The 14,573-nt window shown below is 40.5% G+C and overlaps 1 protein-coding gene across 1 annotated transcript in view; it reads left to right on the top strand.

Annotated features, from left to right (window-relative positions):
- Positions 1 to 14,573, top strand: part of SMAD1 (SMAD family member 1) — a 42,239-nt gene that overhangs the window by 14,976 nt on the left and 12,690 nt on the right. The window contains exon 3 of the mRNA XM_075199155.1: positions 13,787 to 14,041. Within this exon, the coding sequence (XP_075055256.1) occupies positions 13,787 to 14,041 (255 nt within the window). The remainder of the gene's footprint in view (positions 1 to 13,786; positions 14,042 to 14,573) is intronic.

Genomic DNA, 14,573 nt, shown 5'->3' with positions numbered 1-14,573 from the left:
ACCTTACATTATAACATTGGACTAGTGTGCATCTTTTTCAAGCAGGTCGTCTTAACCCTTCTAGATAAATTCTCTATCTGAACTCAATATGCCAGCTTAAATAACCATTTTGTGGCTAAATGTGCCAGCTAAGTTCAATTTCCAGTCAGCAATTTCCTTATTCCATTCATTTTATGTAATGGATCTCTTCATACACCCATAACCTGATAAATTATTTTGTAGCTGTGCTTTTAACGCTGATTGTCTTTTTTTTTTTTTGGTCTCTAATTAAGGAAAGGTGTTCTTCTTGCATGCAGCACTTGCTCCTGTGTCAGTGGAGTAGATATGCTCTGATGATCATCCCTGGTCTATATAATTGTTTTTTGGGTCCAAACTCGTGGTATTTCACAAGGCATGGATGGGTCTCCAAATTCAAGTATTTTGACATGAGAACTCCCTTGATGTCTCCCATATTTGGGGTACACCTCCCACTGCTTTACTCTGTTAGAATTACCTCCTCAACCAAATCTAGTAACATTACAATGTCTGAATGATCCCTTCTGTAACGCATGAGCATATGTAAAAGGTTTTGGCAGGTTTCTGGAAGAAAGTTGGATACTACACTTGTCAGCAGAGGTTCTGGAGTAGACCCAGTCTACCTCTTTTTACCTGCCGACGTGTACATTAGGGATTGCCCTAACATCTGAAATGAGTCATGTATGTGATTAAAAAATACAAAATAAATCCAGCCAATGAATACCTCCTACATTAGATTTGTTTTGGAAATACTGTTTCTTGAGGGTATATTTACTAAACTGCGGGTTTAAAAATTGTTGATTGATGTTGCTATAGGCAACATCTCCACTTTTTCAAACCCGCAGTTTTGTAAATATACGCCTTAGTCTTGCTGAGATGACATGGGATTATTAGCCATATTGTAAACGACTCTGTCCTTGCAAAAGTGGACATACTGACTTGTGCTGCTTCTCCCCAGCATATGCACGCACGCGTGTTTTGTGGTCAATGTTCTCATATAATGAAGAGCAGTTATTAAGCAGTCCCCTGTGTAGCTCTGAAGCACTGTTATTTGAAATAAGACCAGGGGGTAAATGTATGAACCTCCGGATTCTTCAACTCCTGCGAGTTCAGCGTCTTCATTTAAGCGCCGAACTCGCCGGAGTTGAAGAATCCGGAGGTTCATACATTTACCCCCTGATCTCTTCTATAGCATAGTCCTTGACATTTCAATGACTTCAAAAAACACTGAGCAAAATGTACAAACTTGGTTACTAAGGCTATAACTGCTGCCATTTTTGTGAACTGTATGCATGGCCATTGATATTATAATGAGCATAATTCTTTAATGGCGTGCAATATTTCAGTGCTCCAACTAGCTGTTGCAATATAATATTATCCTGGAACCGGTCTACTTGTATAAAGTCTGTTTTAAAAAGAGAAAAAAAGTGGCCACTCCCACTGCTTTCCCCCTTTATAAATGTTGGCTGATTTTACAAATTTCCCTTCAATGTAAATATCTTTAAATCCTGTGCACATGTAACCTAAGACAGACTGGTTTTTAAGTATTTCAGTTTGTTTTATTCCTTTTGGTGTTAAACCTCCTCCCTTGCCCTTCCTTCCTGCTTCTTTGTCTCTTGCCCATGATATGAGTTTTCCAACTGTGCATCCTATCCTCCCAGCTGCTCTGCTTCACCTCTCTGCATTAGCTGGAGTTTTGCACATTAACACTGATCATGGTGAACTTTCTTATTGGAAGAACTGGATTTCTCCAAACCTCTGTAGAGAAGGGTAGATGGACTGCAACATGTTTTCTACTTAAAACTAGAGATGGGCGGGTCCGGTTCTCCGAGAACCGAACCCACCCGAACTTTGGGTATCCGAGTACCGAGCTGAGCAGCTCGGTACTCTCCCGCCCATTCCGAATCCAAATCGAGGCCGAACGTCATTGTGACGTCGTCGGATCTCGGGACTCGGTTCTCGCGATACTTCAACTTTATAAATACACGCCTCCACAGCAATCCATCGCCATTTGACAGAGGGAGAGAGCAGGGTGTAGTCATAGGCTAATTAGAGCAGGGACAGAGAATACCATATTGTTCTTGCAATTGCTCTAACCAAAATCGCTAGTGCAGAGAGGAGGATAGAGGTTTATTATTTTTTCTTCATATTTGGCACTCCCCAGCGCTTTTGGGGTGTCCCCCATAATTGTGCATTAATATTTCTGGCTGTCAAAAGTCATATCTGTCAGCAGTATCTACTAAATAATTTGTAGCACACCTCAGTGTTTTTGGGGTGTCCTCCCTAATTGTGCATTAATATTTCTGGCTGTCAAAAGTCATATCTGTCAGCAGTATCTACTCAATAATTTTTAGCACTCCTCAGTGTTTTTGGGGTGTCCTCCCTAATTGTGCATTAATATTTCTGGCTGTCAAAAGTCATATCTGTCAGCAGTATCTACTCAATAATTTTTAGCACTCCTCAGTGTTTTTGGGGTGTCCCCCATAATTGTGCATTAATATTTCTGGCTGTCAAAAGTCATATCTGTCAGCAGTATCTACTCAATAATTTTTAGCACTCCTCAGTGGTTTGCGCTCAGAATGGATTCAAAGCAGTCCACATATGATCTAAATGAGCAACCAGGTTCTGTCACCAGTCCTGATGTTAGTGTTCCCAGTACGTCATCTGGCCAAGGCGATGTCAAACAACAGAGTGTTTTCAAATTAGTGCAAAAAACAAAAACCAAAAAAAAATTTACTGTATTGAAGCGAAAAAGAAGTGTAACTGAGCAAAAGTTAAGTGACGATAAAAAAAAAATTGCAAGCATGCCATTCTACACACGCAGTGGCAAAGAGAGAATGAGGCCTTCACCTTTGGCTATTAGTGGCAGATCCCAAAAAGTTACCCAGGCTACAATTGGTGCACAACTACTGTTACGCGTCAAAGCTGAGCTGCAAGATACCAGTGAGGCATTACAGGAGAATATTTGCTCTGATTCACAAATGACAACAATCCCTGTGGAGAGTCCATCCAACAGTGGGATGTCTAATCGTGAGCATTCTGCTGATGTGTGCCTTAATAGCCCGAGTGTAGCCGGTGATACCCAAATTGAGGATGCCACTTTGGAATTAGAAGAGGATGAGGGGGAGATTTGTGTAGGCGACGAGGGCGCTAATGAGGATGTTGATGAGGATGAGGTTGTTTGTGTAAGTCCTGCACCAGTGGCAGCAGTTCTGGCACGTGACAAGAAAAAGGCCATTGTCATGCCTGGGCATAAAACAAAAAAATCCACTTCTTATGTGTGGAATTATTTCTACCCAAATCCAGACAACAATTGTATAGCCATTTGTAGTGTATGTGAAGCCACAGTCAGTCGAGGGAGGGACCTTAACCATCTTGGAACCTCGTCTATGTTACGCCATCTAACGAGAGTTCATGGCAAAGTGTTGGGAAAAGCTGAAAGTTCTTCCCAAAAGAATACAAGCACTCCCTCATCAGCTAAGACCCTCCGCTCACCGACATACCGACGGCTACAAAATACACCCACCACACCATCCTCATCAATATCCTCAGTAGCGCTCAGAGTTAGCCCGGCATCCCACTTAAGGCTGGATGACTCCGGCACTATTATTGATTCCTCTGAAGAAAGCGTTAGTCCTGCTGCTGCTGTTGCTGCTGCTGGGGGTGAATCGTCATCCCAGAGGCAGGTGAATAAAATGAGCAGTCCTACATTTCAGCAATTAACTGTGAAACAATCATTTGCGAGGGGAAGCAAATATGACAGCAGTCACCCAGTCGCCAAGCGAATCACAGACGCCATGGCTGCAATGTTAGTGTTAGATCTGCGTCCAATCTCCACAATAAACGCAGCTGGTTTTTCACAGTTAATTGAGGTTTTGTGTCCGCGTTACAGAATTCCATCGCGACACCATTTCTCCCGTAAAGCTATTCCACAACTATACCAAAAAGTGTGTAAAAATGTAGAGATTGCGCTGAAAAATGCCATTCTGCCCACTGTTCACTTAACCACAGATATGTGGACAAGTGGAAGTGGCCAAACCAAAGACTATATGACTGTGACAGCCCACTGGGTTGGTCATTCACCTTCACCAGCAGGAACAGCAGCAGCATGTACACCACTACGTAACATTTGTCACAGGCAGGCCACTCTTTGTATCACCGGCTTCACTAACAGGCATACGGCTGACAATTTGTTACGCAAACTGAGAGATGTGATTGATGCATGGCTTATACCACTCGGACTCTCCCCAGGGTATGTCATTTCAGATAACGCCAACAATATAGTGCGAGCATTACAGCTGGGTGATTTCCAGCACATTCCCTGTTTTGCTCACACCATCAACTTGGTGGTGCAGAGCTTCCTACGAAATAACCGTGAGGTGCAGGAGATGCTTTCGGTGGCCCGTAAAATTTCAGGCCATTTCAGGCATTCAGCCACAGCATGTAGGAGATTACAGCAGCTCCAAGAGCAGTTTAACTTGCCCTGCCACCAACTTAAGCAAGAGGTTGTAACTCGGTGGAATTCCACCCTGTACATGCTTCAGAGGATGGAGGAACAGCGCAAAGCCATCCAAGCATATTGCACAAGTCATGACATTGGGAAAGGAGGGGGGATGTATTTCACTCTTGCACAGTGGGGAATCCTTTCAGTGCTGTGCAAGGTGCTGAAACCATTTGAAGTTGTGACATGTGAGGTCAGTGCAGACTCTGCTAGTTTGAGCCAAGTCATTCCTTTAGACTATTGGAAAAGCAGCTTGAGAAAATGAAGGAGGAGCTGAAAGCAAGCAATTCAGCAAAGTATGTTGGCCTTGTCGATCAAGTACTTAATTCGCTTCACAATGATCCTCGAGTTATTAAGATCTTGAACTCGGATCAGTACGTTTTGGCCACTGTGCTTGATCCAAGGTTTAAAACCTACATTGAGTCTTTACTTGTAAATGAGCGAGATGTGAACTTTTGCAAGGAGCTATTGCTCAGCAAGTTGGCCGCTGAACTGGGCCTCGGCTTGACGACGTGTCCTCCTTCACTTTCTCAAGCTGTTGCTCGTAAAAAATTAAATTTCCAAAAAAGAAGCAGGGAAGACACAGGGGGCAGACGAGAACAATTTAACATCTGGGCTGGTTTGAAGGATTTTTCAAAAAAATGTGTCACTTTGCCCATAAGTCCATCCAATATGAGTATAAACATGCAAAGGATGGTGGAGGATTACTTTCAAGAGGTAATTGATATGGAAATGTCAGACAGTCCCTTTCCTTACTGGGAAGAAAAGCAGGCCATTTGGAAACCCATGTACAAACTTGCTTTGCAATACCTAAGCTGCCCACCCTCCAGTGTGTACTCTGAACGAGTGTTCAGCACAGCAGGGAACTTAGTCAGTGATCGCCGTAGAAGGTTACTTCCCAAATATGTGGAGAAAATGATGTTTATAAAAATGAACTACATCTTCCACGAGGAAGGCCTTCACCATCCAAGACATCCAAGCACTGACTGTTCTCTAATGGCGGATTCAAGCGGCGATGAATTGATAGTCTGTGATGATGACGTACACACTGATGAGGGTGAGGATGAAGCTGAAGATGATGCCGATAACATCTTTTTAAAACTTTCTATGTAAGTGTAGGGTGCAATCTACCCCCAAAGAGGAAAGGGACTTGTGGCATTTCCATATCACATACCATCTTGAAAGGCTGCTGTTAGGGCAATTTATCCTTAAGGGTAGGGTGTCATAGACAGAGTGACCCTAAACTGGCTTTGTCCATTTTTCATAATATTGTACAGTCTATAATGGCTGAATTTTTTAGTATTTTATACAAGTGGAGGGGGGCCTAGAGAGACAGAAACCAAACTGGCTTTCTCCATGTCAATTAATATTGTACAGTCTATAATGGCTGAATTTTTTGGTATTTTATACAAGTGGAGGGGGGCCTAGAGAGACAGAGTGACCCCAAACTGTCTTTCTCCATGTCAATTAATATTGTACAGTCTATAATGGCTGAATTTTTTAGTATTTTATACAAGTGGAGGGGGGCCTAGAGAGACAGAAACCAAACTGGCTTTCTCCATGTCAATTAATATTGTACAGTCTATAATGGCTGAATTTTTTGGTATTTTATACAAGTGGAGGGGGGCCTAGAGAGACAGAGTGACCCCAAACTGTCTTTCTCCATGTCAATTAATATTGTACAGTCTATAATGGCTGAATTTTTTAGTATTTTATACAAGTGGAGGGGGGCCTAGAGAGACAGAAACCAAACTGGCTTTCTCCATGTCAATTAATATTGTACAGTCTATAATGGCTGAATTTTTTGCTATTTTATACAAGTGGAGGGGGGCCTTGAGAGACAGAAACCAAACTGGCTTTTTCCATTTCTTTACATATTTAACTATAAGTGTAGGGTGTAATATACATTCAAAGACGATGGCTGCATTGCCAATATGCATAGATGGAGAGGAAGACAATCTGTTTTGTGTGTAGAATAGGCCTACCAACGAAGAATTAAACTGTTTTTTTGGATGATTTATTACCTCAACAATTAGATTACTTGTCTCTAAAACAGTTGGAGCACTAAATTGGGTTAATTTAGGCCCAAAAACATGGATTTTCCCAAAAAATAGCAAAACAAAACCAAACAAAACCAAAACCAAAACACGCAATGGCGGTTTTGCAAAACCAAAACCAAAACACGACGGTAATCCAGATCCAAAACCGAATCCAAAACCAAAACACGGGGGTCAGTGACCATCTCTACTTAAAACCACTCTTGGACACTAAAGTTCAAGCATATGTGATCTCTGGTTTATATATTGCTTTCTCTTAAACTACTTTATTTTGTTTGAGAGAATGTTTTAATCCCTGTGACCTCTTTGCCAAAACATGTGCTGCTGCAGTCTTTTGGCTAGTGTGCACTTTATACAATGCTGGGCAATAGCCTTGCAATTGATGGTTGGGTTAAGCATATTCCATTCCAAATGTCTTCTATAGGCTTTAAAAAATATGACTGAAGAGGTTTCCCTGTAATTGTAACTTGAATATTTAAGCTAGGCAAATAGAAGTTCTATTTGCAATGTGGGTGGTTACATTGGACAAGACCAAGCCTTATGGCACACAGGCATCTCTGGGACCTCTTAATGTGGTAAGATGACCAGGTAGGCCTCTAGCAGTCATCCTCCAGCATGTTGGCTCATCCCATTGACTTAAATTCAATCAGAATATAACCACACACTGTAGTATAGGGCTGATTGTCGATATCACAGCATGTTAGGCCAGCTTAACAACTTTCTTGTAAGATATCTGTAGAAGAGTTGTAGGTTTATCCACATTCAAGTGCACAGTTCTAATACCCTTGCTTCAGTCCAAGCACATTCCCACCAAAACCCATTGGGTTATTGATAAGTCTTATCTACATGTGATTGGTTCTATTGTCTCTTGACAAAGGTCAGTTATGTATCCTCAAAATCAAATTGAATGTTCATGTTCCCAGTTAAAACCCGCTCAGTGCCACAGATGTAAAACTATGTTGGGTCTTTTCCACATTTAAGCCATTGACCTAATCCTGTGTCACTTAACGGGGCTCCCTTACTTTCAGCCACAAATTGGGGGGATGGGGGTAAGTATTACTGCTACAGCAGTTCTGACTGGGTGCTGTAATGAGGTCTCCAACTAGATAGTTGGATGTGTAAAGGACACATTTTTATAATGCAAATTCTTTAAAGACTTCACAAAAAATATCATCACCTTCTCACCTTTGTATGTTTTACCCAGTTTGTTTATTAGTTTACTATGTTTGTCCCCAATTGTAAAGCGCTACGGAATATGTTGGTGCTATATAAATGATGATGACCACCAAAGGCTCTCTATTGTTTTTGAAATGGTTGTTTAGCCAAAGTCTTGTATGTGTGATGGACATTCGGAGTCATAGCAACAAGTATTTTATTTTCTGTATAAAATGCAGTTATGACCATATCATCATCAACACTTATTTATATAGCGCCAGCAGATTCTGTAGTGCTTGACAATTGGGAACAAACAGTAATAAAACAATACTGGGTAATACATACATATGTAGAGGTAAGAAGGCCCTGCTCGCAAGCTTACAATCTATGGGACAAAGCCAAATATAGGAAAACACTTGCTTTTGTTTTATTATGCTAATATGTCTTAAATGAAAATCTGGACGACACAAGGAGAAAAATATCTGCATGTATGTCACAATGTATAGGTGTGGCAAAAGTAGTTCTGGAAGCAAATACACAATTTGGTAGTTCTGGGATTTTCTCCAATTTACACAACTAGACATAATATAAACATTTCAAGGAAGCTCAACACACAATAAAATCTGTCTACATTACAATTGTATAGAGGCCCGGTTGGCATCACAACTGTGTACCCTCCAGTATGTGGCTGCAAGACTTGTTACATCCATAATATTGGAGCCGTTTAGTTACTAATATTTATAAAATGTGCATTTAAAAACAATGGCAGGTGGTGAATACTACTGAATCTGCCTTCTCTCCTTTGCTTAAAATGCAGAGGAAAAGAGGACAAAGTATACTGCTTCCCATAATGAATATCTTGATGGGATTCTACTCTAACTGGTCACTATAAATAAAACTAACTAGAGTTAAATCCCACTATCCCCAACATGGTTTTTGTTATCATAAATGTACTAGAGCCAGATAGTGACAAGTCTTAACGAGTATCCAAAATCTTAGTGGCACAGATTTATTTAAAACTGGTGCTGTGTATAATCCTTTAACTTATTAAACTGGTGGCCAATTTTTTATTTTTTTTTTGGTGTCAGTTTTACCATTGCTCTAGTTTCCTAAAAGAGGCAGTTACAAGTATATTGCTACATATATTAAAATCTGGACACCCTAACACAGAATAAGATCCACACTCTTGTATTACACAACCTATTAACCAACGGTCATGAAGTGCTTCTACCAGCCTCGGCCCACTTCCCATTCCCTCTAGTAGGGAACGTGAACTCTGGATGATCTGGAATGTCAATCTATTAAGAATAATCCAAACTAGTTTCCTGACATTTTAGAGCTCCTAGATGCTGAGAGATTACCATGGCTGTAATGCTACAAACACACTCATAGGGGCATATTCAATTGTCCGTGGGATTGCAGAAAATCCCGCGGTCCGCGCAGGATTACCTTTATTACGGTAATCCTGCACGGGGAAAAAACGTTAATACAGTAATTTAGTCACTGGATTTCAGCAGGGAGCTGTGAGCTGAAATCCAGCGAGAGATTGCTGTATTAACGGTAATAGTTTTTCCGCGCTCGAACCCACTGACAATTGAATACCCCCCTATAGTGATACTCGTGTAATTACAGAAGTGTTTCTTTTAATGCAGGAATAAGGCAGCATTCTATAATCCAGTTCCTGGGAGCCGTAAAGGCTGAATGCTAAAGACTGATTTTGATAGTAGAATCAACTGACAACCAAGTGATGGGTAGAGGACCAATGGCCACAATAGCAATTTGTATTGCACAGCCTTCAACAGTGCAAAATGTTGAAGAATTGTATTGTCTAATTAAATTGCATATGTACAAGTTAGTATGCAATGCTTTGACTTAACAAAATTATTTTTTTTGCTTTTTATAAAGAACCTTCAAATGTGGGGGGGGGGGGGGGATTCACTGCTGCATAAAAGCTCGGTACAAAACGTATGGAGAGGATCAGAAGTTTGTACCTGCCTAGTGAGTAGACACCAGCATCCTTCAGTTCTCTCATTCTTTGAGACACCAGTTTTACTCCATGTATGGCAGAGAAGCAGCTGCAAAAGTGAGATTTTGAGTAAGCTAGTGGGGAAAAAAAGCTGCGCGTAACAGTCTCTGTTCCTTCACTCATGTTTGAGACAATGAATGAGCCTATACTGAACAGTAGCTTAGTAGGAAGACAAGTGTTTCATTGAAAAGGGTTGGAACTTAATGTGATATTTACACAATCGTGTGATGCCCCTTTAGAGAGTTCCGCATGTTTGCATCTAGGCACACTTCTATTTTTCAGCGATGTCTCGTGGCTAGAAGGTGCATGCTTTATCTAGTGCTAGTGTATTTCAAAATTGAAGAGCAATGAAATTGACAAAACGAGAAACAATATTTCTGTAAAGTTATTTGGAATGGTGACAAAAAAAATTTTTTTATTTTTTGATTAGACCACACTATTTTTGAGCATGGCTTACTTGCAAAACTCCGTTACATAGTAACACTTAAAACGTTTGGCAGTCTGACAGCGTGAAATGCTTGCCCCTTTTCCAGCCCCCACTGGTTTCAAAATGGGAGCAGTGAACTCTTCTAGAAATGTTAGGTAATAAAGACCAAGGGCTAGATTTACTAAGCTGCGGATTTTAAAAAGTGGGGATGTTGCCTATAGCAACCAATCAGATTCTAGCTTTCATTTATTACATTCTACAAAATGATAGCTAGAATCTGATTGGTTGCTATAGGCAACATCCCCCACTTTTTCAAACCCGCAGCTTAGTAAATCTAGCCCCAAAACTCTTATTCTGGCCTTCAACCATTCTTCTGCCTTCGCTGCTACAGCACCTTCACATCTTTCTGTTTATCCTGGGCTGACCTTCCCCATGGCATACTACACATTACGTAAGGGAGCCGCCACCATCTTCTAATAGACAATAGTTTATCACCAAATAGATGCCAGGGCAGCAGTGCACATGCTGAAGATGACACTGGGCACCATAGAATTGTTACCACTTGTAGCGGTACTGAAACACCACATCTAAGATACTGTAGAGAGCTTGTAAAAGCCAAAGCGAGGGTGTGGATAAACTGTATATGGAGGACAGGTCAAAGATGCATGCGCTTTGTTTTGTTTTTTTCCCATGAGTTAAAGATGTGATATTGCTGCCTAGGTTTAACGATCATTGACTGTGGAACAGAGCCCCCTTCAAATGTATTATGGGGTAAAAAATAGTAACACTTTTTGTTTGGCTTACCAGGCATTAAAGTTTCAATACTACAACACAGAATAACACTACAAAATCTATTGCAGAATGTGTAGCTTCACTATATTTCTTTAGTAATTTAATGTACTGCATAAATCTGAATCCAAAAGGTCCATACTGGTGTTGTAGTTACATCGTCTTCCACCTGTCGGATAGCTGCATGCTGGGCAGTGACATAAACATCTATTTTTGTATTTTTTAGGCTGCCTCTCGCAACTGTTCATGTGTGCAGCAGTCTGGCTGCTTCATATGTATATAATTAGCCAATTATACATCAGCCGTTTGGTGAAATTGTGGTTCTCATCTAAAATTAGAAGTAGGGAAGGTATAAAAGGAGGAATCTGGAGCATTTAGCACACGTTGATTCTTGCCCACCCACGTAATGTTCTCTCATCTCCACAGTTGCTTGGCTTAGACAAAACTCCTTTTCAGTTCAGTGACCAGGAGGTGGGGTCCAGAGCAGCTGCACCATACGTGGTGCTGCAGCATAGTTAATAAATTATGCCAAGTCTTTTTGGCTATATACTGACCACTCTGTGTGGCTTGTTGGTTTAAATGGATTGGCAGGGCATTGAGGATTATTTATTTATTAGGTATTTTTTTTTTCTCACTAGCGCAGTAAAAATTTGTCACCGTGGCTTTCATTAAAATGGGCCCAACCATACAGCATGACACAGAATTCAATCGTTTTTACCAACTTTGCAGGTATTGGCTCTTTAAAATTGAATCATTAGATAGTGCAGCCTTGCTGCATGCAGTGTTAGTCAGGCACACTGTTTTAGTTCAGCTCTAATGCTTACACAGATGCACTGGATGGTGGGGGGTTATAGTTAGTAGCCACAATTATTACATGCAGCATTGTCATATTACTGGAAGTTGAAGAATGTGCCAAAACATTTCACAAATCCCATTTATTCATGTAATGGGCTTGTCACAAGGAAACTTAAATGATTTTTTTACTCAAATTGTTTAGTGCCTAGAGTGAATGTTGGCACTCCTAGCCTATAATGTTAAATCTACAGCTGTGTACACATCTATGCAATTATCATGCAGATCTCACGATTGTTCATTCAGATATTGCAAGAGTGTGCATGCTCCCACGATCATGTTTTATCATACCAAAACACCTTGCATCTGTTGCTTTGACTTTCTTAACGTCCTAAAAATCATGATCAGCGATGGAACGATGTCTGGCAAATCTGAAAATGTGTATACACTCACGACCAGCAGCATAGGCAGATATTATGCAGAGTCGCCATCTTTTTAGCAGATGGGTATGAGATGAAGATCACATGTCTAAATTGTGTAGGTGTGCACGCGTGAATCGGCATGCTCATCGGGACTTTCAATCTTTCCCGAAATCGATACAGAAATTGTATCCAAAGTAAGAATGCATAGATGTATAACCCAGCTTACCTCTCCAGATGTCCTGTTGCCCTGCACTTTCAAGCGCTTTTTGCTGTGTGCAATGTTTAAAGTGCCCCAAAAACACAAGGCAGTTTTTAACACAGATAAATATGTAAACATTCCCATACCTTGCCAGAACATGAGGCTTTATATTTGTTCATTTGCTATATAGCTGAGTGCAATCTATTCTACATTATCGGCCATTGCAAAATTTGAAAGGCTGGCTTCAGGGTCATTACTGGACAGGTATTTGTGTGTAAGAAAACTGTTCTCAAACCAGCACTTTATCTCTAATTTTGGTAAGCTCCTGAAATAATTTATTGGTATCCATTTTATGTAGGTCAACTTTTGTGTGTTCAGTTTACTTGCCTTTAAGACCAAAACATTTAATTGAGAAAATACGTAGTGGGTGTTACGTGACGCAACTTGAAATGGTCTCCTTTTCACTTGCGGTCAGGAGAGGGACGTTCACACTGCTGCTCCCTGAAGTGCAAATACGGTTACTGGAACTCACACCAGTTTACATAGTTCTTACTACATGCCTTTACATTAAAAGACAAATAAAAGCCTAGATCACACCAGTGTGTAATGATATTTGTTTCCACAGGTTACGTTAAGCTTACTATTCATTTCTTTAGGCTGTTATTGACCAGCTAATGTCAATGCTCAAGCAGTATGTTTATCAATCTAATGATGCAGAGAGTGTTCAGTAAGCCATAGACAAACACTTTTGTTATAAGTTTAAGGAAAAATTAAATAAACGTTACAATTCTTAAAGTATTGTCCTTTTTAGGTAGAACTGTTGCTCTGATATTTGTAGCAACTTTTATTTTTAAGCACTTGGTATCTGCATGTTGTCCAGACGGGAATTACTTGTGCCAAAATAAACAGACAAGTATGAAAAAGCAAATGTTTAGAACCTAAATATAGGAGTAACTGCAGCTAAAAATGCCTCCCCATACCACTGCAGTCAGTTGTGTAGCAGTCATCTGCTTGGGCGTGGTGTCCTACTCGTAACTCTACTTTGTGAGTGACAAGCCACTGTTGTACTTGATTTGGATGAGTTTTTCTTGGTGATTTCCCAATGTTAAATGCTTTGTCAGTTTAACTTGTCTGCATATAAAAAGTACACCTTATCTTTGGTAAAATTATATATCTTTAATGTTAAGCTGGCTTTAAAATGTGCAAATCTTAAGACATCCATGTAGTCTGTTGGCCTTGAGAAACTGTTTTCTTGGTCCTTTTTGGTATGATTTTCAGTGACCCTTCTAGAAAACGCCAGTAGAACTCCTTAAATGAATTGATTTATATTTAGGAAAAGTGAAAAGTCCAAACTGTTTCACTGTAAAGGAAACCTCTAACTTTTGTTTTTCTTCTTCTTGTAGTTCTTCCTCCAGTCCTCGTTCCAAGGCACAGCGAATACAACCCACAGCACAGTCTTCTGGCTCAATTCCGTACCATGGAGCCCAGTGAGCCGCACATGCCCCACAATGCCACTTTTCCAGATTCTTTCCAGCAGCCAAACAGCCACCCGTTTCCTCATTCGCCCAACAGCAGTTATCCAAATTCTCCAGGCAGTAGCAGTACTTACCCTCACTCTCCAGCAAGCTCGGACCCTGGAAGCCCTTTCCAGATCCCAGGTATGTGTAGGTTTGTTCCTCCATTTTTGTATGCAAATCTGTATCTACATGTACATATTGTAAAATCTGTTTCCTATGGCATGATCTGACTTGGGGGATGCAGGAAGAAATGATCTGTTATCTTAAAGGATTCCACAATTCCACATTGGCTTAACTTGCTTTATTTTCCCATCCAAGGTTTATAATTCATGTTTAGAAAAGATGCTGCCTAGTAACACGGTTACAAATAATGTGACTTCGTTTCTCCTCGGGGACATTTACCATATCTCTGCATGGTCACTATTACATTAGTGGGTGCTATGATTAATACAGGGCTTGTGCAAATTAAATCACTATTTTTCGTGTGTGTGTTGGTCTGTTTCTCTCCGGTGAGGAGTAAAATAGGATGTTATGATCTTCCTTCACATGTAAGAGCTGATGGAACATGTAATCATGGTGCACTAAATCAAGATAAATCCAGTAAACCAGTGATGTGATGGGCAGAAGTGGAGCATGTGTTGTGAACAAACATCACTCTAGATTACGGGGTATT

Source organism: Mixophyes fleayi, chromosome 1 (assembly GCF_038048845.1).
Source record: "Mixophyes fleayi isolate aMixFle1 chromosome 1, aMixFle1.hap1, whole genome shotgun sequence".
Taxonomy (NCBI): Eukaryota; Metazoa; Chordata; class Amphibia; order Anura; family Limnodynastidae; genus Mixophyes; species Mixophyes fleayi.
The sequence above is the reverse complement of the archived record's forward strand: the minus strand, read 5'-3'. Positions and strand labels throughout refer to the sequence as shown.